Source organism: Parus major, chromosome 5 (assembly GCF_001522545.3).
Source record: "Parus major isolate Abel chromosome 5, Parus_major1.1, whole genome shotgun sequence".
Taxonomy (NCBI): Eukaryota; Metazoa; Chordata; class Aves; order Passeriformes; family Paridae; genus Parus; species Parus major.
The window spans coordinates 46,920,665-46,946,763 of record NC_031774.1 but is presented as its reverse complement, the minus strand read 5'-3'; the positions used below and the strand labels follow the sequence as shown (position 1 = coordinate 46,946,763).

The window sequence follows — 26,099 nt, the reverse complement described above, 5'->3', positions numbered from 1 at the left end:
AACTCCTGCTCAGGAATAGTATCTATACATAGTGTAAACACATAAAAATTAGTGTGTTTGAAGGAAAGATCATGCCATATAAAGAACAGCCCATTGAATTTTTTTTTTTACCTTTGAGCTACAGCTGAATGCAGCCTGGACTCATGATTGGGACCTAATAGTTGCCACCCATGATAAACTGCCCCTCATAAAATTCCCATCATATTATAAACCAATGTAAATCTATGATATAAGGCTGATATGATATATGATATATGACTGTGCCACCTTTGATATGTCAGTGTTCACATCTCCATCCAGCACATTTCATAGCTCCAGTCATGGAAATATAAGTGTTCATTCAAAGTATGCTCCTACATCTCATTTTAACCTTTGGGTGCTAAAAGGTTTTCTTCCTTCCTAGGTGCTGATATAAATACACAAGCCAGTGATAACGCCTCTGCTCTTTATGAAGCCTGCAAAAATGGACATATTCCTATTGTGGAGTTTCTTTTGTCCCAAGGAGCAGATGCTAACAAAGCCAATAAGGATGGCCTGTTACCTCTTCACATAGCAGCCAAAAAAGGGATTTGCGAGTAAGTTTTTGTTAGTTTTATGGTGTTATTTTTTTTTGAAAAGGATCCAAAGTCCTTGCAAAAAGAGAATGTAATGTCCCAGAACTCATTCTGAGCAAATGTGAGCAGGGCAGATACCAGCTGAGAGGTGGGCTTTCTGCATGCAGAGCTCAGGCTAGAAACTGTACACTGGAGAGTGTGTTTAGAGGTTGGGATGGGATGGGGTGAGCAGGAATGTGGGGTGAAAGATTCATTTTATTTTAACAAGACATCACTTATTACAGCTAAATAATATAATGTATCTTGGAAGTGGATTAAACTGAAGTCCTCAAAATATTCTTGAAATATAACAGAAAAAGTATTGGTGGGGAGTATTAATCCCTAATAGCTTTTCCAGCATGGTTTGCAATCATTTTCCTGCATGAATGTCCTGGTTTAGGCCTGCTGTGATTCTTCTGCAAAAGCAGAGGATGATGGATTTGTCTCTGGTGTGCTCAGGTTTTCATAACAATAATTCAGTTCCTGACAGCAAGAAGTGGTTAAGTGAATCTCTAGGGCATTAGTGAGATTGTCGCTAGAATATGGTGTTCAGTTCTGATATCCTTCCTCTCAGAAACCTTTCAGGAAATTGTAAAGGCTTCAGAAAAGAAGGACAAGAATTTCTCATGGTCTGGAAAATATATTTTAGTAGTGAGTGATTAAATAACTCCTAATTGTAACAGACAAATTCATAAAAAGACCCACTGCTTTCCTTCTGACATTAAATGTGTTTGAGATAGAGCTGAGCATATTTTTTAAACAGGGGGAAAAGTAGTGGAAAAAATAAGCAGAAATCAGATAGAATTACCAGTCCTCTGAAACAGAGATTTTTCTAGGAAAGTGACAAACTATAGTCTGTGACAAAGAATATCAATTTAGAAGATGCTGTCTGGGGATGGGATGTTGCACTGTCATGTGAGTAATAACCTGGAACATTGCAGCATGCTTCTGAGCCTGAACTCCATAGCATTTACTTCTGATCCTAAAACAAGTTTTAGTTCCTGCTTTCAATCCCTCACTGCTGGAAGAGTGAGTGACCCACAGCTAATTTTTCATTGCAGTAACAGACCCCCTTGATGACTCTAGAGGACTCTTCTGACTATCACAGTTTCTACCAAAACATTTCTGCAACAGGGAAATGAGAGTCCAGCTGCAGTGACTGTTTCTGGACAGGACAGCTATCTTTGCATTGAACTGCTCAAGTGGATTCCTGCATATTTCACAGTATCTGAGGAACAAAAGCTTTTAACTTCACTACACCTTCCCATAATGTTTTTCATTCTAGCATTTAGATTTGCTTGGGAAAGTCAGTTAAGCTTCTCAAGTCACTTTGATAGACCTGAGGATATTAATCTTCTGTAGTTGGAGTAGGCCTGGTTCCTTGTGCAAGCTGTGTATTCTAGAGGGCAGTGTCAACTAATGTAACATACATGGGTTTATACACTTACATCACGTGCATCCATACCCTGTATTTACTAACATAAGTATGATTCAAAATCTTCTCCAGGGTTTGAGTTATAAAGTAATTTTCTTGTGTGAGAGACAGAATTCAGCTTGAGTTGTTCACTTTCTAAAAAGTTTATTTGAAAGTACAGTAAGTTGATCTGAATCCAATTTGTTTATAGATTATGGGCCAGGTCTCTGAATCGTTCCCTCCCCTCAGTAGTCTCACATTCTGACCTGAGAATAAATTTACATGGAAACTCCACAACCTGAGTTCACCCGTGGGTTATGAAAGCAAGGGTCTGATTCAGGGCTTGTGTCTATTATTCCCAACAACCAGCAGCACAAAGGAGACCAGAATTTAGTTAAAACTCTGCATTCCTTCACTTGTAAAAGACTGAGCACAAATTTTGTGCACAACTGCTGCAAACAAAGTAGAAAAGAAAGACAAAAGAAAAATACATTCTCTTATAAATATTTATCTAAATGACAAAACTTTAGCCTATTTGGCTGATCATTCTTAATTCCTCTGGTATTTAGTAAAATAACACCCTTCATGGTGACCTCTGTATTCCTGCAGATTTAATACGTAATTCTGCAGGAATTCCACATTTCAACTTTTTTGCCAGAGCACGAAGGCTCCCTACCATCAAAAAGCCAAGAATGTGGTCCCAGGGCTCAACTGTCAACTCTTGTTGCTTGGTGTTTGTTTATTTTAAATGACACCTTGTCAATACTGACCTGAAATTCATAAAGGTCATCTCATAAGCTGTAATACAGTCACAAGCAATCATTTAACTCTTTCCCCCTTAGAACTGAGATGTTGAGAAGGGAAGACTGTGAAGCATGGGCAGATTTACTAAGTGAGCACAAATCAGTAAACTCCTGGCATGCCCACACTAAGGATGCTCTGCCTCCTCCTCCATATAACCTCTAACAAATAGAAAACACAGAAGCAAGTGTCAGGGATTAGCGTAATCTTGGCACTAGTTAAAAACTCTACATGAAGCTCTGTCGCTGCCCGCTCGGCCCTTTTTGCCTCGGCCAGCTGTGGCCGATGTCAGCGGCAGGAGTGGGGAACCAGGCAAGCACTGCGAGGCTCAACCTGGAACCTGCGGAGCTCCTCTGCGCTCTGGCGTTTGGGCTCACAGGGCGACACGGGTTGTGGCGAAGGGAGAAAGAGTGCTCAGGCTCTCCCGATTTCCCAGGAACAAGTTTATTCCAACAGGTGCGGGGCTGGGATCACAGGGGAGAGGTCTGAGCCGAGAGACCGGGCACCCTCGCGCACCAGGTTTTAAGGACTGTGGGCGGCTCATATGGTGACCAATGGGACAACAGCAACGGAGGATTCTGGGGGGGGATTACAATATGCAGGACCAATGGTAAGGACCCGGGGGAGGGAAAGCAACTGTACAATCAATGGGGCGTCGAGGAAGGGATGATAGGCAAGGAAAGTACTGGAACAAAAGGTGGGGTTCACATAGATTGATGGGGCTTAGGGGCAGGATTGGGGTGATGGATGGGGAACAATCTGGAAAAATGGGAAGGGTTTACAATGATGGGCAACTGGGGACGAACCATTCTTTATGACAGGGGAGCAACTGGGGTAAACCACCTCTGAACTTAATAAAACCAAACAAATGGGCGGCAACAAAGCTCATCCCTGTGACAGACATGGGATGTGGTCTGACTTCTCTGGCCTTGGCTGCCTTGAGTTGCATTCTCCCTCTAGAGAAACAGGAAATGCTCCAGAGGCACCATATTACTGACTTGACCCACTTTGCAGGGTGAGAAAGAGACACAGGTTCAAGATACACAGTTAAACCGATGAAAACTTGATGCTTCCTGCTTGTCATACCAAAATAAATGTGGGGTACAGGGACTGTAGGTACTGTGCTCCAGGACACTGCAGCATTGGGATGCAGAGCCTCAGCCTGGCACCCGTGCAGCGAGGTTCAGGTTCCCCTTGCAGACAGAAATGATGCAGTGCCTCTTTAACTCAGATGTGAAGAGCTGGCTGAAGCACATATGCTGGAGGGAAAGAACAAAACAGACCCTTAAATCTTCAAAACATTTGATCATGGGATGAGTAATGCTGGTACTTGGCGTTGTGTCCTCACAGTGCTCTGTGCCCTTTTTGTTATTAGGCTCTTACAGAACATTTGCTGAGGGTGGGAAGCTGCCAGCTCACCAGCACCCAAACCTCCTGCTCCCTGGCAAGTGTCACAGGGCTAGAAAATTAGTGTGACCGCTTGGAGAAAAAAAAAGTGCTTAATTTCCCAAGATATTTACATAATTTAAAAAGCCTTTTTGTTTAAAAATTAGCTGTAGAAGTAACTTGGAGACATCAACAGTCCATCATGTAAATAGGAACATAATCCTGTAAAATGCTATCCATTTTCAACTCTAATTTCAGCTCCTGGGAGTGTTGGATCTTTCACAGGATCACAAGATCATCACAGACAAAGGTTTTACTGGCTTAGTTCATTATGTAAATATATGTTTGAGGGCCCAGTGTTGGGCCCAGCCATTGCAGTCAAGCTGAAGATATGCAGCATTTTAAAGGAGACACACTACATGGTAGGAAACTGAGTTTTGCATGTTAGTGTGCCACCAGGGCTGTTGACTGCTAGGTAAAGCAGTCTTCATGGGAGGAAAAGAGGCAGAGAGGGTGTGCTTGGCCTCCCAGCTCACACGAGTTCCTATTCAAGATATCCCCCCTCTACACAGATACTACAAAGGAAGTCTGGGCAGCTCCTGGCACAGCAGGCAGACTCAGGTTGGATGATCCCCAGGCTCTTTCTGAAAGTAGCTTGAGGTGACTTGTCCATATCTACAGAATCAGCCTAGGGCCTTGGCTATATCACCCCTCTTTATGAGCAGGAAATGAAGGTCTAACCCTTAAGGTTGGTCATGCAGCTCCACTGACACCTGTGCAGATGAAAAAATGATCATGGATTTGTGACTGCAGGGCTTCTGTGCATCATATATTTGAAATTCATATTACATATTAGATCAGCTTTATTTATGTTGTTGTGTTTAAGGCCACATCACGCTTTCCAATAGCAACCCCTCACTACTGGGATTTAGGACTTGGCTGCACATTTTTTCTCCCTCAGCTGAAACACGGAAACCAGCCTGAAAAATATTTTACTTCTTTTTCTCCCTTTTACTAATTGTCATTTTTGCTCCCCATGATTTGGGAAGGACATTGATAGCCCCATGAATTTGCTGTAGTCAAAAGCCACACAGTGAAGGCCTACAGGATAGGGATCCATGCAGGGTAATAAGTGAATTGTAAAATCTAATAGGGAAAGCTTGGGAACCAAATCTGTAGTTCATCCTAGCTCAGACTTGTAGACATGGGCTTTCACCCCCTGACTGGTGTCAAGCCCGTTACTGTGGCTGTGACCCACAAGACCTGCCAGCACTTTGTGTTGGCACCCTTCTCTGCTGAGCAGTAAAGCAAACCCTGTGAAGGGGAGATGAATTCTCTCTGCTGGCACCTCAGGCTGGAGGTTGTGCACCTCTTCCTCCAGTCCTACCCACAGCATGATGATGAAGGTTCCTGGCTGGTTGTTGCCCTTCGGGCTTTGGAACCTAAGAGAAATAACAACAGGGTGGGTGAGTGCCAGCATGTCGTCTCTTCCACTCTAACTGCCCCTGCAGCTGCCATTATGTTACAGAAACTGGGTGATAATCTCAAAAAAATGTGTTCCTCCATGAAAGGGGAAGGTGACACAACTCACATTTTTGGCAAGGTAGGTGCAAAGGGAGTTGCTGACAGGTTTGAGGTTTGCACTCTGGTTCCTATGAGCTGCTCCTGTGTCCAAGTTAGCAGGCTCTGCCTTACGAGTACAATCATAAAGCTATGACGTGCTGTAGTGCTGTAGATCCCCTGGAGTTCACTGCTGCTCACTGAGTCTCCTCCTGGCAGGATTGTCTCCATGCTGATCCCTGTCACCAGCCGCACCCGTGTCAAGCGTAGTGGCATCAGCCCCCTGCACTTAGCGGCCGAACGCAACAATGACGATATCTTGGAAGAGCTGATAGACGCTGGCTACGAGGTCAACACTGCCCTCTCTGATGAACGGTCCTGCCTTTATGAGGACAGACGCACCACCCCACTCTATTTTGCTGTTTTTAACAATAATATCTACGCCACAGAGCTGCTGCTGCAAGCTGGAGCCAACCCCAATGTTGACCTCATTAACCCATTACTCATCTCCATCCGCCATGGCTGCCTGAAGACCATGAAACTCCTTCTTGACCATGGGGCAAACATTGATGCCTATATATCAAGTCATCCCACCACATTTCCAGCTACCATCATGTTTTCAATGAAGTACCTTTCTGTGCTGAAGTATCTCCTGGATCTGGGCTGTGATGCAGGTTCCTGTTTTGAGTGTCAGTACGGAAATGGCCCACACCCTGCATTGAATTACAGGCGGGAAAGACTTAATGATCCTCAGGTGACCAGAGAGCCAACTGTAGTACAGGTAAGCACAGCCTAGTCTACCTACAGGACTTCTGAGGACATGTCCTACCACTGGGTTTTGACATTAATGTATTTTTTCTTCCAACTTTTTTGTGAAATAAAATGCCATGATCCCTACTTTATTTACAGGGGAAAAAAAAAAAAAAAGTTTCAATATGAGTCTTCAAACATTCCAAGTTGGTGTTCAATGATTGCAGGAAGGTAGGCAACAGGCACTGTGGACATAGCTTGAATTTACAGTGAATTGTAGCCATCTTGACAGTCTTACCAACAGTTCTACAATGCTCTTTTCCTCTGGACCTGAGGTGCCAGGACTGAGGCATGTTTTCCTGACAAACATACGGATAATAGAATATGGGAGGTAGAAACCTTTTTTAACTTGCCCTGTAGGATTTGTTTTGTCTGATACAGAAGGTTAGCTACTGGTTACATGAAAACAGTCTAGTGCTTCACTCTGTGAGGGCAAACTATTGAATGTGAGCAACTGCAACTTCTGCATCTACTGGAAAAGTAGTCATGGAGAGAGAGCATAAATTATTACATTAGCTGTGTGACTGAGTTATATTTGAAGTTTTCACAAGAGATTAGGAGATTTAGGTCCATGATTTCGTATTTTCAAAGCCACTTACAAGGCTTTAGATATCTACACTTTATACATGTATCTTTGCAGTCCTTTCTAAAATGCAGCTGGGCTTAGCTTCCGCTGGGCTAAAATGAGACTCTCAGTCCCTTAAAGGACTTTGCAGAATCTCAGATTATACTTCTTTTCTAATTTCTGTATGTTCTCTCCTTCCAATGTATCTCAAAACCTAATGCTCCACTCAAATTATGCCATCTTTCAATACACTACACAGAAATGAAATCTCAACATGGAAGTTTTTCTATTTTGCAAAGAATTGGGAAAGAAATCAATCAGCTTCTATCTAGTTTAAGTGCAGGTTTGAGGGATCCCAAAGGTATAGTTACCAATATATGTTCTTTGGTGGTGGAAAGAAAAAAAGAAAAAATAAAAAAATCCAAGGAAATACTGACCTTTTTATCAGTCCTGTCTTCCAAAAGACTTTACTCTGCAGTAACATATCTGGGGAAAAAAAACCAAGCAAAATTAAAATCTTATAGAGAGAATTTTAAGAGTTCATTACAATAATTTCTTATCCTAAACAGGGCTTTATCTTCAAGAGTCTTTGTCACAACAAAACTCTTCAGGATACCGTATTTTTTGTCAAAGAAAAATTTATAAACTATATCATCTCTAGTTCTTGATCTGTGATATGGTAGCATACTGAGTGAGTAAAGAGATGGAATTCCAAGACAAATAGAGAGGGTTTATCTGTGGCCCTCTACGGTATCCTGGCCACTCAAAACCAGTTCCTTCTGGATCTCACCTGGAATTATTGCCTAAGAAGATATCAGGTCACTAGCAAAGAGGTATTGCCTCAAAGGTCACATCACATGAGGCAGAGATAGAAAAAACTCTATGAAATTTTATCTGTGCCCAGAGAGAAAGCAGTAAGGACAGATGTGCACAGGAAAAAAAAAAAAAGTAATCCCTTCCCTCTAATATTGTTTTTTATTTGCTTTTACTGCTAGGATTTTGGCTAATAAAAGTGAGGCTTGTGTGGTAGCTTCATGACATGTAGTTATGGTTTATATTCTGAAATACGGAGGACCTTATGAAACTACAGCCTTCTCCACACAAAGGATGTTTTTTTTCTATATTCTTCCGTAAGATCACGTAAGGATAATAAATCTGAATTACTGGTCTCTATAAAGGCTACAAACTACTGTAACTGGATTTGGAAAATGCACAAATATAAATCATCACTGATGCTACTAAATTAGTGTGTCCTGGAGAAAGTGAACACAGAAAAATGGTTGCTGACTCCCTTCCTGTTTCCAGAACTGCTGTTGATCCCAGGAAGGTGGGGATGGACAGCAGTACCGTACTGCCACGAGAGGGCATTCGGGTTTCTGCCGAGAGCACAGGCTCAGAGCCACCTTGTCCCTGAGTCAATCCCACTGCCTGGTCTTGCAAGTTGCATCATTTTTCTTTATTTTCCTTCTTTTCCTGCAATGTGTTTTGAAAGATGTTTATTCCAGAAGAGGTTTTTGTAAGCTGAGCTTGTGAACAGGGAGAGAAAAAGGCAGGCATGATCTCTGGCAGAGAGAAGAGAGCAAGATCCAGTGTTTATGGCCCTACACTGTTCATTTCAACTGCAAGGAGGTGGTAGAACTGGTGCCCAGTCTGTGCTGCCCACGGGCGAGTGCATGGCAGTGACACACGCACTGGGGAGTGACAGCCAGACATACAAAACTGCACTTCCTATAAGCAGCCCAGGTAGGAAACTGTGGGCTGTCCACCACCATCCTTCTGACATTACTGTCTCCAGTTGTCCTAGGAAACATTACATGGTGATGTTCAGTGAAAAATAAGAGTCAGAAGTGTAGTGAACACCTCTGTGAATACTCTCACCTTGAAGAAAATAACCTTATTTTCCACTGCTCTATTTTACTAGGTGAACTAATATAATTTTACTTCTGAATAAGAGTGTTCACACAAGAGCACAATGATTAGGAGTTGAGTTAGTACTCATGAATAATCAAATTTTATCTAGTTACAGGAATTTAAACTGAGAGAGCTTTAAGATGGCACATTTTCTTTCCTGTTTTCTAAGCCCACAGGCTTAGAAGGTGTTTGCAGACAGTCTGAGTGACTAAGCTGATGGATGGTGCTTCAGCCACCATCATTCGATAGGGTTCAGCCATGTGCCTGAGTTCTTACTCACTCAGCATGATTTAATTCATGTTAAATTTCCTGACTGCTTGCATGCAGATTACATCCACAGATATCTTTATCATATGCAGAACCCTAAAAGAGACAAATGAAACTGACTGGTATAATATACATATTTATGTTAAAGTGGGCAGATTTTTTTTTTTTAATTAGTCAGCTTAAAGCCAGGTCCTTAAGTCTATTCTTCACTATCTTCACAAGAAGCCCTCCATGCAATGGATTTGGGTACTCTGCAGCTTACACTGGAGACAGCAGAAAATTTGCATCATCTAGGACTGAGGACGGAAGGCGCCCCTCTATTAGGGCCAGGATAGTTCTCACATGAATGAGTAAAATGGCCTGGAATTCATCTGAGCAGAGATTTCTCCAGACTTGTTTCTAGTAAGATGTTTGCTCCCCCAAAGCTGCAGATACTAGCAGGTTCACAAGAAGCAGGAGGTGCTGCATTCTTCTGAGTCTCCCTCTTTCCCTAAGATTCCTTTTTGCCTCTCAAAACTCCGCCCAAGAAGGGGAAGGACCCAGCATTCTAGGTCACAAAGCCCTAGACTGCAGGGATCTTTCAGCAGCCCCTGACTAGCTTGGGGCAAAGTTTCTCTCCCCTTGCATTTCTGTGAAAGTAGGATCCTAGGACTTGTAAACAATTCAGCATTATTCCATGCTCCAGAGCTAGGACTTTACCAGGGATTTGTGTCAAAGCGACTGCAAAGAGAGGTTCTGCCCTCAGCTGGAAAAGAACAGGCTTCAGTTGAAGTTTTCTGAAAGGAAAGTGGCAACTGCCCTCACAGCTGGTAGAAGAGAGGGTACCACCAGAGCTGTCAGGGCTATTGCAATTGCTGTTTCCACAAGTGCATTTATGTCCCACTGATTGCAGTCAATCTGTTTTTCCTTGAAGTTTTGTGAAATGGTGTCTACTCCAGAGATAAGTCGCTGGGCTGGGCCGATCATCGACGTTCTTCTGGATTATGTGGGTAATGTGCAGCTCTGTTCCCGGCTCAAGGAGCATATTGACAGCTATGAGGACTGGGCTGTCATTAAAGAAAAAGCAGGTATGCTCTCCCAGAAAAGAATATGGCACAAATAGTCCCGCTGTTGGACTCAAAACCTCAGTCACCATCTCCTCTTAGTATTCATCCCATAAACTTGAAAGGATTTCCCTGCTGTGGCTGGCCAGGTATGAGGGTCAGAAATTTCTGGGGTGTCACTGGCCCTGTGGTGTGAAGTGCACACCAGCCATTTATCTGACCCACTGGGAATGAGCATAGCAGTGCAGAAGGGCCCATTTGGATGTAGCTGGGTTTCTGTCAGATCAGGACAGGTAGGCAGCACAGCCATCTCCACAGCAGCCTTGCAGGCACCAGTGGCCTTTAAAACCGTCATGAATATTCCACTCTCCTAATATCCATTTCCTCAGGAAAAAGTCTTTCATAGACCAGAATCAGTTTTCTGGCACCAAGATAAATTTGGTATCTATTGTATTATTTTCAGTGGGAAGGCTGAACACTTTGAAGTGGCTTGTTAAAATCCTCCTAGAAAGCCCTGAGATGGGTTATGGCTGAGATGGGTACAGCACCCCATCCTCCAGCCCCACATCCTTCCCCATGTCATGCCTCAGAATAGATGTTCTATTCCAATCCCAGACATATTATCCCTTCATTACTGAAAAAAAAAACCCCTTTTTTATTCTTCCTTCTCCCGTTTTCCTCCTGCCCAAGCTGAGCTCAAGTCCCTCAAGTTAAAATCTATTCTGCTCATGTTTCTGACCCACCTATCTTTCAGAACCTCCACGACCTCTTTCCCATCTTTGCCGCATCAAGGTACGGAGCCTGGTTGGAAGAAACCGCATCAAACTCCTTGCCACCCTGCCTCTCCCAGACAGACTGATCCGATATTTACAGCACGACTACTCACAGTGACCCCAAGCACACTGGATTTGCAGCAGCTTCCTGGCGTGGCACAGCTGCACACCGGGGAGGAATTGCTGCGGGCTTGGTCAAGCACCCTCCCATGACTAGTCCAAGAGAAATGTCCTTTTGAAGCATGAGTGAGAAGAAAATGGAGGAGACAGTTAACACAGGAGACTGCTGTTAGGTTTTTCAAGAGAAAACACGATTCACCTCAGACCTCAGTCTGAGAAGAAGAAGAAATGAGAGCCAACACTGACAAATAAGTAGTGCTGAAGCAAGTATCAGTGAGGAATTCAGAAGTGTCCTGAAACTGTGGTGGAGCATAGCACCCTTGCTGTGGTCACAACTCAGAACTTGTCAAGAATCAATGTATTTGGGAAAACAATCACATTGCCTTCACTGACTGAGATTTATATTGTAGTTTCTATTCTATTATTTGGATTTATGTGAAGTGTGTTGGTTGCTAATTCTCAGATATTTTGACACCACCTTGCTAGCACTTCTTTTTTTGTACCTTTCATTTTGAGTACTTGATTTCTGAACCTTCAAATCTCAGAAGATTTAATAGACTAAAATCCAGAAATGCTGAATCCTTTAAAAGTCAAGGAAAGGTTTATTTAAGGAGGATGGAAGAATTATATTTGCCCACAGTGAATACAGTCAATTTTGTATTTTATTTGCAATAGGAAGTAAGTGAAATTTTGCTTGAGAGAATTTCCTAGACTGGGGATTTGAAAGCAACCCTAAGCTCTTTTTTTTTGGTGTAAATTAGAAGTAGCTGTACTGTAAACAGTAGGTTTATGTTTTCATAAAGCTGGTGTCAGAACAGAACAAAGCCCTAGAGGAGCTGGAACAGAGAGTGATGTGAAGGAGAGAGGCAACACTGCTGAACCAACTTATTCTCTTCCTCCCCCAGAAGATCTTATCTCTACAAAACCCAGCCTCTCCGACCTCCTTGGACCTCTATGGCTGTAACAATACTATGATTGAAAGTAAAAGAAATTATTTCAAAATTATTGAATTCAAACTGCAAAATTTATGGAAATGAATACCCAGAATTAGGTTTCCAAATCCTTATTCAGCTGCCTAAACAATGCCAAGTTGCTTGACCAGGTGTTGTTCCACTTAAACCAGGGGAATCATATTCAGTATCAGATATTACTGAGGCAGAATAAATATCTCAGAATTTAGCCCTGAATTTTCTGATTTTGGAAGTTTGAAGTATCTATTAGCTTCCTTTGACACTGATGAAAGTTATTATCTCAGCTTCTTTGAAAATTAGGTCACCTATTTACAGTTCAGATCCACAACTGATTTATGGCAACTTAACAAGTCACCATCTATCTGCTGAACCACTATAATTGTCCGTGAAATTCTTTTATTGAAGTTTTTAACAAGTCACATTCCCTCACAGCTGGGGAGGCCAAGGAGCCCATGAACAGTTATTGGCAGTGACTACAGATGACTTGACAGGTGTGACTTGCTGAACTGCTTTGATGAGTGCTTTATTCCCCACTAGACACCTAAGAAAGAATAGAAGAAACTAAATTTGGAACTACATCTTTTCAGATCTTAAGCTAGCAGCACAATCCTCACCTTAGGTGACAGAGGAGCTGTGCCTAGTGTGCCTGGTGGGGTCTGCTGAGAGTCCCTACCAGAGACCTTAAAATCTGGTTTTGTTTGTATAGCATCTATGGAATATGATAGAAATCTAAGTAGGGAAAATACACTGCACTGAGTTTTATTTGTGTGGAGTTTTATACCTGAGCACAGGACTAAAGTGTGTTGCACAAATACAAGTAATACAATCTGTCTGGGCACACAGACTGTGATGGCTTTGTGTGGAATGTGTTCATCACTTGTGGGACAGGATGTGAGCAGAAAAAGGATTGCTTACAGGATTGCTAACTCTGTCATTGTCATGTCTACATTGCTGTTCCCTTTACAAATGCAAAAATTGAAAAACCAACAGAGTTTCAATTCACACTGAACAGTGATCTTGTAAAGCTTTGGAAATTCAGGTGAGATTCCTCCACTGGTGAAGTTTCATCCATTAACTTCCTTTACTACCAGTTTAGGATCTATCCTAACACTCTTCTGCAGTGCGGACAGGGAATTGGTTCAGGTTAGAAAAATTTTGGATGGATAGAAAAGGATGGGGAACAAGAAATTGCTCTATCAGTTCTGCCAGTGAAGGTCCTGTATTGGTAAGCAGTCCCTGGAGAGACAGAAAATCACCATGGAGTTCATGCATCTCTCACTTTCTGGAGCTGAAAAACAAAGGTTTGGGTCTCACACTGATAGAAATCAAAAGTCCTTGAAATCAAGCAAGTGTAACAAAGCAGAGTTGTAGGGGGTGATGGATACAGATGGAGCTTGGTGGAGACCACTCCCGAGTTTGGTGTGCAGTGACAGCCCTGAAGAAGGTAGAAGGGTAGACAGGGTAGAAGGGTTCACAATCACCAAGTACATGTATAACTCCAGAAGTGGGATTTCATAACTGTCCCAAACTGGGAATTTCCCCCGAGCCAACATTTTTGTGTCCGCAAAAGTCTAGCAAGTAGCAATTTCTTTTTATATCCTAGGAGAACCTGAAACTGTGTTTGAATGGGATAAATAAGGAAAGCCCATTTCTTCTTTCAACCAAGAGACTTTCACTTCTATTGGGAGACCCATGTCCTGGTTGCTGTCAAGGATCTGTCCTGAGCAGAAGTCACTGAGGCAGAGAGCACTGGTCTGTTGGGAACATAACACAGCTGTGGGATGGATAAGTGCATGCCCTGCACAGAAACTGAGGTGAGAAGAGTCTGTTAGAGGGGGAGTCTAGTAATTACAATGTTATTTAATCCTTTCTGCTTCATCTTTAAAGCATACCTTCACACACTCAGTTTACATTTATTTTCACTGAAATGGAGCTCACTACCTCTCCACTCCAGTCACCGACATACTATTTTGTGCACAATACTGAATCTGCATGAATTCAATGTGCCTTTAATGCATCTACCTAGAAGTTACTGTGAAAAGAAAAATCTTCCAGAATGCAGGCAAGCCAGGCTTTATAAGCAGATCAGTAATTCTAGTTCAAGGTAAAGAGGCTTGTTTTACTGAGTGTGATAGTTAGACTCCTTCAGAGATTATGACTTTATGTGAAATGTTCTAGGAATATTTCATGACCAGGTTACTGTACATTTTTTTTACTGCAACATGTGCAATTCACTTGATGTTCTTCTGCACTTTTTTGATTTTTTTAAAATTTCATTTTGTATAAAAGTTTTTTTCATTTACCTCTCCCTTCCCATTATTTATAAAAGCTATTGTGTTTTTTAAAGTTTAAATCTGCACTGTTTTAGTAAATAGCAGCTCTCAAATGTTATGTTTCCATCTTTCAAACAAAGTATGAATAAACAAGTATATTCTTAAGGACTATCAGCTGTCCTGAATAGCAACATCAACCATTGACCAGCCAAACACAAAAATATCCAGGAAAATTTGAATCAATCCAAGCTTGAACAATTAATCATTCTGTTGTTAATCTCAGGGATGAGAGAACAGTAAATATTGCTAGAGAGGAGGCAGAGTTGCTATTATTTGCAAACCTTTTGGAAAGTCTCACACATCCCCATTCAGGGATTTTGAATATACTTAACAATTGTCTTCTGTTCATTTGTGTTTTACTTCACTGCTGCTTCAGTTCAAAGCCCCAGCAAGGGCCACTGCCTGCCTTGGGCTGGGGTGGGGGGGAACTTCCATGTCACAAAGGATTTTGAAAAAGTAATATTAGTTTAAATCTGAGTGTAGGAGCATAAGTATTTGAGTCTGAGGTCATTTAGAATGGACTGTTTCAATCCTTCATCATAACTTTAAAACACTATTCTACTATATGGAAAATATGCAGCAATATACATTCAAATAATAAAGAGTTTTAAAGAAGGGAAAAATAAAATTAAGAATTAAATATTCAAAAGACAGGTTGTAACTCTCATCTTTCTCTGGATTTCTTCAGAAATAAAATTTATACAGAGGCTATCCACTTTGCCAAGTATTTTGAATTTTTATAGAAATCCTTATTCTGGTGTGATCCACAGCACTATGAAATTTCTCTAAAGAACTCAAGGAGCAACACTTGAGCACAGCAACTACTGCAATGCCAGTAGTTCATTCCATGACCTGGTCTGGCCACCCAGATGCAAATCCAGACCAATGCCAAGGAGACGGCTCTGCATTGATAGAACTGAAACAGATTTCAGCATCTGGCTGCGTCTGGATTACAGCAGGACACAGAGCTACTTATGTGAGGGAAAAAAACCCATTTCCGTGTAAAAAAATTCCTTGTCTACAGGTCTGTAAATTAAAAGCCCTTGTTCTCCTACCTTTAACTTCAATGGCTCTGGTTTCTGTTATTCTTCTTCTGGAGTTTCCTCATTGATTTTTTTCCAAAAAAGGGAAAGGCATTTAAGTATGTTCCTATCTTCAGTTCTGGATCAAGAGCTAACCTGACATCTTTAGCCCCTAGATTAGCTCTTAAGCACCTCATGCCTTTCATGTAGCTACAGGTATGTGCTACCAAAGACATTTCCTGCTCTCTCTCCTACATGTATAGTCCATACTAGCTTGATACATATCAAGTGCCATTGCAGGGAGAAAGCAATGAAATCCATCTCTATTTCTACAGTTCACCTGGACTACAAACACATTACAGACATTGTTTCCATAAAAGTGAACATTGGTGGGATATGTAAGGTTTGGGGAAAGAGTAAACCACTTCTAGCCTGGGAGTAGAATCACAGAATATTTTAAGTTGGGAGGGACTCACAAGGATCATCAAATCCACTTCTTAAGTGAATGGCATACAGGGATCAAATCCACAACCTTGGCATTATTAGCACCAGGCTCTAACCAACTGACCTAATGCCAGTGGTAGTTCATATCCAAATAAAAGTTGCAAAGAGGTTATATAATACCAAGGCCATCAGAAGATACAAAAATGATAGTCTACAACTGCTTCAGATGATATTTTTTTTAATGACTGCAATGCACTCAAATGAAGTGTTTTCTGGTTTTCCCCTTGTAGTGATACCAGGAGTCATAGAGAGCTATGCCAGTCAGAGACCAAACCAATCAAGGCCACTTTCTATTGAGTCCTGGGAGAAGTTCCCATTAGCTTCAGCAACAGCAGGTTCAAGCCCTGGGAGGTCATGGATGTCCTTTCTTTGTCCCTCTTTCCTCCCAAAATATACTGCTCTTGACTTCAGTGATTTACTCCAGTATAACCAAATAGATACAAACACCTGCAGCCTTAAACACCTCATATCTCATGTTCTGTGTCTTAGTACCACTTTCTCCATGGGTTTAGAGAAACCTAACTTAAAAACACTTCTTAATAAATTTTTCAATGCCAATTTGTTAAAAAAATTAGGAAAATACTAGGCAAGACATTTACAGCCAGGTCTTGTGATATCATCTTAAAATCAGGCAAAATAAAAGATGTCTCTCAACCAGAAATCAAGGTAGTCCATTCTTTCCTTTTTCTTCCATCATACCTCATGGTTTTGTATTAAACTAATACAATTCCTCATTTATTATGTTGATGCAGGTCAATGCCTGATGTGGAAATGCATCCTGCTTCCATTTGCACCAGCTTAGCACTAGCTAACATCCTAGCCCCAGAAGAATTACTTCTGATTTATATCAGTCCGAATAGGCAGATTTCAGCCCTCGTATCTCCCCACCAGTGGGGCAAAACTAAAGAGTGTACTTGCAGAATCACCAAAATAAAATTACCTTCTTTCTTCCCTTATTTTTTTTTCTTTTAATTCTCTCAGTATTTACATACAACACGAGTTTAAATCAATCACAAGTGGTTTCTATATCAAATACCGTCCTTCCAGTCTCTTGCATGCAAAACGAAATGACCTGAATATCTTGACTTCTCTGGAATTACTTTAAAGTACAAAAAACTCTTTGAATGCATTTAATTTATTCCATTTCGCTGCTGCTGCCGCAGGGCAGCCCCAAAAAGATGTTCCCACGTGGAGGAGGTCTCGTAGGTGTTACAAGTGCGGCTATGAACGGCCCGCAGCCCCGCTCGCCGCGGCTCAGACAATGCCCATCGATGAAAGAGACCTGGTGCGCCTCATGCTGCATGCCACCGGCTTGGCAAGGTTTATTGCCGATTTGCCCCCATGTACGGAGGGGAGAGCGCAGCCCAAGTACCTTCCCAGCAGTTATTTATTCCCTCCAGCCCGCCCACGAGGCTGAGGGTGTGATCGCCGGCCTCCTTCCCCTGCCAGCGGCTCATGCCCGAAGGCTGACCGGGCGTTTCAAATCCCCCTCAGGAGCTGTCGTGTTCGGCATGACTCCGGCACCCGCCCCGCTAAAGATAGCCAAAAACATTGAAGATGGGTGGGGGGATGGCGGGCTTGGTGGGGATGGGTTTCAGAACCATGGGCCTGTAGAGTTTCTGTCCCGGGCCATCGGCCTCCTTGCAGAAGTGCGGCACCTCGGCCGGCAGCGGGGCCGCACTCTTCCGCCACAGCCCCAGCCCCGGGAAGGGCGACGGGGGCAGCGCTCCCGGGGGCTGGAACACGCCTGGCCCGGGGCAGGGGAAGGGGCAGCAGGTCCAAGCACCCACTCGGCCCGAGAGCGGCCCGGCGGGGTCCTTCTCCCCGACATGTGGCGCAGTGTCAGGGGGGCTCTCCGGGCCCGCAGCGTCCGGGCTCCTCTTGCTTTTCTTCCCCTCATAGGGAGGAGGGTCTCTGGGGGCTTGGAGCCCCTCAGGGCTGGCAGGAAAGGCTCTGGCTGTCAGGCTCTGGGCCGGCCGCGGCTCTTCCCAGAAGGAGGCGGGGAGCTGTCGCTTCCTCATGGGCACCTGGTCCGGTCGGGCAGCCTCGGGCTTTTGTTCCTGCAAAACCCGGTCCCCGGTGAGGCTCTCCTCTGCCTCGGCTGTCTGCATCACCTTCTCGGCGGCAGCCCCGCCGTGGGAGCTGGGCTCGGGTGCCTCGGGCAGGGGGCCGCGGGCCCGGTCCTCAGCGCCCCTGCGCCAGCCGCACTCAGGGGGTTTGCTGGGGTGGTGACACCGTGGGATCCGTGAGTACTTCTGAGAAAACCGCTTGAGCTGCTTCTGCAAATATTTCCTGTGGTCAACTGACCGGCGGCAAGGAGCTGATTTATCCAGAGCCGCTTTGATGTCGCTCGAAGCCAGGTTAACGAAGTTCAGTAGAGTTTTTACCTCGCTGTCCGATGCCATCTCACTGAATGCACCGTGCAGAGTTTCCCATGAAAAGTTTATAATCCTTCTTCAGACAAACCTTGGCAAACCTGCGAAACACGACAGACAGACTTTTGAGCAAGAAGCTTTGGTTCAAACGGCACTAAGCAAACGGAGGGAGGGTAGGGGGACACGTCAAACTTCTCAGCCAAGCAAACAAGTTGTTGGTCAGCTCGCTTCCTCGCAGGGAAGCTGCTGTCTGTGCCCGCAGCCTACCGCCCCGCACTGCTGCCCCCGCACACACCGGCACGGGCAGCGGCTCACGGGGGCCAGCTCAGCTCCTAATCCTGTTAGAGAGCGCTCAGGTGGACAGGAGCCGGGGTGGCCGCCCTGGGAGCGAGCACCGACACTCACCCGGCGTGCGGCAGCTTTTCTCACCGGTGCTGGCGGCTGCGTCGCTGCGGAGGAGAGAGAGCCCCTTCCCCGCTAATCTCGTTAGGCAGGTTACACACCGCCAACCTCGGCGGAGGCAGCCAGGGCCCGCCAGTGTTTGGATGTAGTTTAGCAAGCACTTGAGCAAGCTGAATGAATATCGACTCCAGCGAGTTCGGGGCTCTCCCAGGCCAATCAGAAGCCACTTTGCCAAATACAAAGCATCCCAATCAGGCATCAGCCTCCCCTCCTTGCATTCTTTGCCATCACAAATTGTCTCCATGGGGACAGCCGCAGAAAGACAGCTAATAAATACAATCATTTCCCCATGATTTCTACCATTCTCCCTATCCTCTTCACCCCGATGGAAACCTTTCATTTAAAAATTACACAATCCAAAGCAAAAATGCTGAAGATCAGTCGGGAAAGTTTAGACACCCTTTCCTCTTCATTCTCCAAAGCTGTCTGGGGGCTGATACTAAACATGCTTCATTGGCACAGGACAATATAATATGGGGACAGGACTAGCCTACTTTTAACCGTTCCCCATCACAGCTTTTTTTTTTTTTTTTTTTTTTTTTTTTAAGGGGAGGATGATGTCAGAAAAAGGTAGGAAAGGAACAAATCTCTAAAGAGATGTGCAGATATCCATGGAAAGGGAGCTTGAGCGCTCAAGAATCTTGTCTTTATGTTTGCCCCCTCAATTGAGTTACACAAAAGCTGAATTACCCATTCAAACTACCCGAACAAAAGGATGGAGTTGGATAGTACTCTTGCATCTGTAGTCAAACAGTTAGAGACTTAAATCGAGTCGTCATGATGGAGAAAGAGTTAGACAAAGCCCATAGAATTGCCATCAGCAAACATTTTCCTGTGTCATATTAGTGGGTCTCCATGACTCCCCCTGGCCTGGGGACAATAGCACAAGTTTGCACACTCGACTACTGTCACCCTGCCAACGCTGGCAAGGAGCAGAAACAGGACAATCCTTTAAGGGGAAAGCATGCCCGCTGCAGGGAAGGTAAGAAGAGAGGGAAGAAAAGGCGTGTGAAATGCTAATTGAGCTGCTTCCTTTATTGATCCAGAGTTATGCGAGCCCTCTGCCTTCTCGAAGGCTTGTCCCTAAGGGGTGACAATTACTTAAAAGCACAGTAAAACCTAGAGCTGGAGGAAAAGGAGAGCAGAAGAGCTGCCCTTCCTGTGCACTGATGACACAGAGCTGGCAGCAGCCTGTGTGCCAGCCAGCACCCGCTGCCTCCTACAGCTGAAGAAGCTTTGCTCCTGCTTTCCAGTCCCCAGTACCCTGGGCATGGGAAGACTGGATAGGGACACAGGAGCTGTGCACCATCAACAGGGAGATACTGCCAGCTCTGAACCAAACACATATGTGTGCTGGGGAAAGCAGGGACTGAAGTCCAAGACATTTTGCAAGTAAAATCTACTTTACTGAAGTGAAGCATCAAAGACCTGAGCACTGAGGGATGCAAACAGCCACATTTTACAACTATTTTACTGACCGTTGTTTTATGTTATTTCTATTTATCCAATTTTCATCAGAGGAAGCCAAGACTGAGATTTTGCCATTATATGAAAGTCTGGGCAGAGGCCCATGGGATGTCTCTTAAGGATCCCTGTATTGTTGCACTTATCCCTATTCACACCTTTTCTCTCAGTCTAGCCTGAGCCACATATGGCGGTGCCCAGGCTGAGGTATTTTTGGTCTAGGGAGACCCTGGGGTCAGGACATCCTGCAAGAGAATGTGCTGCAGAGCTGTTGGCATCACTGTGGGCTGTAACACGGTGTGTTACACTTGCAGGTGTGCCTCTTTCCTCCTAGTTAGTTTCTGTGTGGCCTGCACAGACACTTCTGTGTAGCTGAGGCTTCAGGGAGAGGTTTTGTCTAGTTTGTTCAAAGAGATGCACTCCAAGGCATCATGTCCCTCTTTGCAGGAATAAATTGTGTCCTGTGCTTGAGCTTTCAAACCCAGCCTGGGACACCACATTTCATGGTGCAGTCTCCCACTAGAGGTAGTTGGTTTCCAAGGTAGAAAAAGGGAGAGATAGAGAGGTATGTGACAGGTGCCTGGGAGTCAAATATTACCTCAGTATATTAATGAACTATGTCCTCAGAGGCCCAGAAAACTTGTGCCATATATTATGAGACCTACATCCATTCATAGGGCTCCAGAGCCCTGGGCTGTGCTCTGGGCCTGAGGTTAGTGGGTCGGTTGCATTGAGGAGGGTGGATGTGACTTGCCTGCTTACTGGGGGATACCAGACTCTCACACCTCCAACACACTCACTGCAGAAGCCCTTTCCAAGCTCCTGCACTACAGCCATACCCATCTTCTCCCGGAGGGATGCTCATACAGGATGTGGCTCCTTGGGCACCACATGGCAGAGGTGGAGGAGCTCCCCATGCCTTGCTATGCTTGCTGCTCCACCATCCTGTTCCCCTGCAGCTGGTAACAGTGGGGTGCCAGAGGGGAATGAACCAGCAAGCAGGATTTAAAAACCAGAGCAACCCACCCTCTCAAGGTCAGACTCAGGTTGAGCTGCACAGGGTTTTCTCTAAGAGGCCACCGGAGCCCTTTTGTTCCTCGCTGCTCTCACCATGTTCATCCCAATGTACATGTGAAAGGAACAATTAACAATAGGGCACTCCTCTATGAGGATCCAATACACTTTGAAGTGTCCACCAAGCAAAGGCTCAAGAATGATACATCATTTTCCACTGTGAGCATGTCAAACTAGTACAGCAATTGAAAAAATGTCTCCACATGCCTTCCCAGCATGCAGACAGGGACCAGCTGGAGAGCTACTTCATATCCGACATGTCACCTCCTGACAGCTGTCTTCTTGGGAATTTTTGGTATGTAAAGTTTCCTAACTCCTTTTTTTAAGTAAAGCACAAGAATAAATCTATTCACTTGAAAATTGCATCCAGGCCTCTCCTAAAATGAAGTATTTCCTATGAGACTAAATGAAGAAGAGAGAAGATTTTCTTGCAAAAAAATGCCTGCAATTTTTTTGAAAGTGTCACTAATTGTAAGCCACGTCAACTTTTAGTCACGTCTACACCAAAATCTCACAAAGTTTATTTCCAGGCTGAGGGGCCCATTCAGCAGAGGTGTTCCAGCATTAGGTTATCTGGACCGTGTGAGCACACCCACTAACCAAAATGCACACCATTACCTGAGGCCTCCCTCCCCCATAAGTGCCATGAGCATTTCAAATAGCAGGAACACCTAAATCATGCTGGTAAAGCAAAAGTCACCTCAGTGAACAACTGAGCAGTACAGAGATTATACAGAGGATGAGAGAAGAAAAATAAATTTCCATTGTTTTATAAATTTTTTAAACTATTTTTCCCCATTTGGGTGACAGTCCTGTTACTCCTTGTTGAGCCTAATGCATGTGGACTTTGAAGCAAAGAGAAAATAGGGCTCCAACTATTCTGAAATGTTAGACAGTTAACTGGAACATCTTAGATGGGCACATGTGAATTGTTCCTTTTCTTTGTCCAGTCCACTATGGGCAGTTAAAAGCAAAGATAATTCAGTTGTGTGATCTGTTTTCACTCACCTGCTGCCTCCTAAGCCTCTGCTTTGTCTTCACACTTGAAAAGGAGAGCCAAGAACCTGAGGGGAGGTGATGATTCATGGTGAAACCAGAAGTACTGGCCTGGAGGAGAGTAGTATTGGAATGGAGAAAGACCACTAAACTCTTCCTTGGAGACCCTGATTTTAGATTGTATGTTGACAGAGACTGAAGTGAGAAGATGTTAATGATACACTGATGGCATAAAAATTGAAGATGTTACTTAGCATACTGCAAGAACTGGGTGACCTTAAAGGTGAATGCAATGGGAGAGGAAAGGATTGCAGTAGCTCTGAGCCACACACCTCAGGAACTGATAGCAGGAATTTCTGTCACAAGGAAAAATGTCATTGTCTGTAAATGAGAAGGGAAATCAGGTAATCAGATAAAATTAATCTCCCTCCATCTAGTCTGACCTTCAAAGTGTGTAGAGGGGAGAGGGATGAGGGAGAAAGGTGGTGTGGTACAGATGGCACCCAAAATCCCAAAGATCTCAAACTGGCTTAGAGCCTGGCCCCAGCCTGGGATGGAAACTTATCCATCAGGACCTGCAGGTTCATTTGAAAGGGATGTCTGACAGTGGGGTGCAGCCAAAGGCCTTAGCATCCCTTCCTGTACCCCAGCACACAGGCACTGCAGACAGCAGCAGAGACATCTCCCCCTGGCACTGACATTCACACAGCCTGGTCCTGCCCCAGAGCTGAGTCCTGTAAGCTCAGGGAAAGAGAATATGGGATTTCTCCCCATTCTTGTGCTATCCAGTTGCCCCTTTCCTCACCCTCCACATCTTGTTGAAACTAACACCTCTGCTCCCAGGAAAACAGCAGCGTGGCACTCCAGCAGATAAAGCTTTGACTCTTTCCCCACCCTCCTTTTTTATTTTCCCCTCTCGACAGTCTGCTTTGACCTGAGTGACATCCTCTCTTTGCTTTCAGTCCCTGATTTTCTGCACTTGGGGACAGACTTTGAGCAGGCAGTAAGTGTTGAGGCCGTGCAGAGACAGCACGGGGGGGCTGCTGCTGCCCCACAGCCTGCCATTCAGGCAGATGGTGGAGGGGGCCGATGTGAATAGCTCCTGTCAGTCTCATAGAGAGAACTTTACAATTGTGCTACGTGTTGGACTGCACGTGACTAATGCCATTCTTCTGCAGGCTGCAGGCAGGACACAGCTGTTTCTTCAAGGAGAATTTTGTTTTTCTGGACAGAAAAAAAGCACCCATGACAATATTCTCTCCATGTATCCAATATTACAGCCCATAATCAGGCATGATCAAAGCCCATCCTGCCTTTCTCTGCCTCTCTTTCTGGTAAATAAGATAGTGTTTTAAAAAAGGTGTGGCCTTGGTTTGGTCCTTCTGAAGGTTTAAATTCTACCTCCCCACATGGCAGGTGTGAACTGAAAAAAAGCAACAGGGCTAAATATAGGTTTCTTTACATAATTCTGTAGCAAATAAGTATTTTAGTAGCAGGATGAACTCCATGACAAATGCTACAGGGTGTGTCTGTTGATGAGTAACAGTGCTGCAAGAAGAATTTAAAAAATACAGACATTAATATGAACATATAAAAGGATGACATCCTTCTCTTAAAAGCTACAAAATAAGAAATACACAATGTGCTCTGGACAGGGAAAGAGTCTGGATCTTGAGTGCATGGTACAGAAGAGCCATGCCAGACCAGAAGTGTAGTGTGTTCCTCCTGCACACGTTTTGGCCAGGCTCACAGCCCTACTCCTTGCTCCACTCTCTTTGGCAAGGCTTCTCCCCATGGGTGTTTCTGCACTGAAATCAGTGCTGGGCTCCTCAGCCCAGAAGCACACCCTTGACTCTCCTGCACCTGCATTCCCTTACCACGGGGCATGGCCCAGTACCTCAGCCCGGCAGGGGCTGTGCTGGCACTTGGCACCTGGACAAGATGCAGGCAGCCCCAGGCAGTGCTGCCTTGAGCTGCACCCATGCCAGGATGACCATGAGACTTCAGGCAGGCAGGAATCTATCTAGCAAGGCACAGTGTGTGCTTCTATCCCTAACATTTCCTTCTGGCTGCCTCCCTTGTTGTATTTCCAGACACGGTGTCTGCCCACCAGCGCTGGTGAATCACCCCATGGAGAATGGAGCAGGGCAGGAGCCTTGGTTTGGCTGGAGCGTGAGCATCACCCACAGATGTGTGCAGGCACTGACTCAGCACAGGGGGAGTTCAGAGAGGATGAGCATTGCTTAAAGCACCTTTGCCATCCCCTCTAAAGGGTGAGCCAGGAGGCGTCTGAGCAAAAGGGTGTCTTTGATCTCTTTATCCTGCTTCCATTAATGAGCCACTGAGGCTGTAACAAGCTGTGTTTCTGTGGCATAGCAGTCCCAGCTCAGACTGCATTTGTGCAGCACAAATTTGCCTTGGACCCACACTTGCTTGAGTTATTTCGTACACAGGATTGATAGAGACAATAAAAGCTAACACTAACTACTATTTTAGTTTCTATTTGTTTATAAACAGTTAGAAATAACAAGGGTCATTCTTGTCAAACCAAAAGAAATAATTACTTTCATATCTATAATGACAGAAATAGCTGATGAACTACAACCCTCTTCTTGGACCAGATCTTCAAGCTCTCTTGGTGGTCTGCAGTACAGAAGCTATGGGGGTTCTCACACTCCCAGGTGTCCTACAGGAGGGATGCTAGACAAAGACTCAATATCCAGCCTAGCTGGGCTGAACTATCTATGCAGAAGGCTTAGAAAAAACTCTAAAGATCTCTAAATCTTCTCTACACTACCTGTTGTCTTGATTGGTAACTTAAGTAGTATTCATGATTTGGGGAATTCAGCCACCTTTGCAGTAGGCAGCCGTTGCAATAGGAAGTAGAACCAGCACATACCAAGTTCAATGTCATCCCTCCATCCCAGTTTTGGAAGTGTCCTTCTCTAAAACTGACCTTATGCTTCAAAGGAGTATGCGACATAATAAGGGTTGCAGCTGTTACTGAGGGTCACCGTGGGGACCCCTACAAGGGTCCATAGGAGATGAGTGCCAGGAAATGTGAAAAAGTGCCAGGAAGAGCACACTGCACTTGATGAGCAACCTGGGCACAAGGAGCTTTACAGGGCCTTCTTTTCTGCAGGTTGGGTAGATGGAAGAAGTTCCACAGAAAAGGCAATGATCGTCATGCAGACTGAACAATCAGGCGCCTCTCTGCAGTGCCAGCTGGTGCCACCCTCACTGCCCGGATGGTCTCCAGGCGTGCACGCTTGAGCTGAGCACCCCGAGGCTAAGTGTGTACGCCAGGTCTGCCTCCCAGAGCGATGCATTTGATTCCTAGGCTGTGTTGGCACAGGTAGGCGGCCATCACCCGTGTCAAAGGCCGTTCGCCGCACGCTTTTGCTGCAGGGCCCGCCCGTGTGCGTTCTGCGGGCACAGCCCGGGGACAGCCGTGCGCCGCCGCCGCCGCCAGGGAGCGCTGCGGAGCCCGGCCGGGCCCGGCCGCGCTGCCACAAGTGCGCGGTGAGTGCGCGGTGAGTGCGCGGTGTGTGCGCGGTGTGTGCGCGGTGAGTGCGCGGTGAGTGCGGTGTGTGCGCGGTGAGTGCGCGGTGAGTGCGCGGTGTGTGCGCGGTGAGTGCGCGGTGTGTGCGCGGTG

General features: G+C 44.9%; 2 protein-coding genes across 2 annotated transcripts in view; one reads left to right on the top strand and one right to left on the bottom strand.

Annotated features, from left to right (window-relative positions):
• The window catches only part of ASB2 (ankyrin repeat and SOCS box containing 2), a 33,178-nt gene extending 17,920 nt beyond the window's left edge, over nt 1-15,258 (top strand). The window contains exons 7-10 of the mRNA XM_015631707.3: nt 404-575; nt 5,974-6,535; nt 10,221-10,374; nt 11,105-15,258. Of these exons, the coding sequence (XP_015487193.1) occupies nt 404-575; nt 5,974-6,535; nt 10,221-10,374; nt 11,105-11,241 (1,025 nt within the window). The 3' untranslated portion in view covers nt 11,242-15,258. The remainder of the gene's footprint in view (nt 1-403; nt 576-5,973; nt 6,536-10,220; nt 10,375-11,104) is intronic.
• FAM181A (family with sequence similarity 181 member A) lies at nt 14,483-18,572 on the bottom strand. The gene has a single exon (XM_019007078.2). The coding sequence runs from the start codon at nt 18,476-18,478 to the stop codon at nt 17,606-17,608; it is 873 nt and encodes a 290-aa protein (XP_018862623.1). The 5' UTR covers nt 18,479-18,572; the 3' UTR covers nt 14,483-17,605.
• Nucleotides 18,573-26,099: the final 7,527 nt, after the last annotated feature.

Bases quoted from the DNA above. Each gene is read 5' to 3' on its own strand.
- FAM181A (XM_019007078.2), bottom strand. From the start codon at position 18,478: ATGGCATCGGACAGCGAGGTAAAAACTCTACTGAACTTCGTTAACCTG.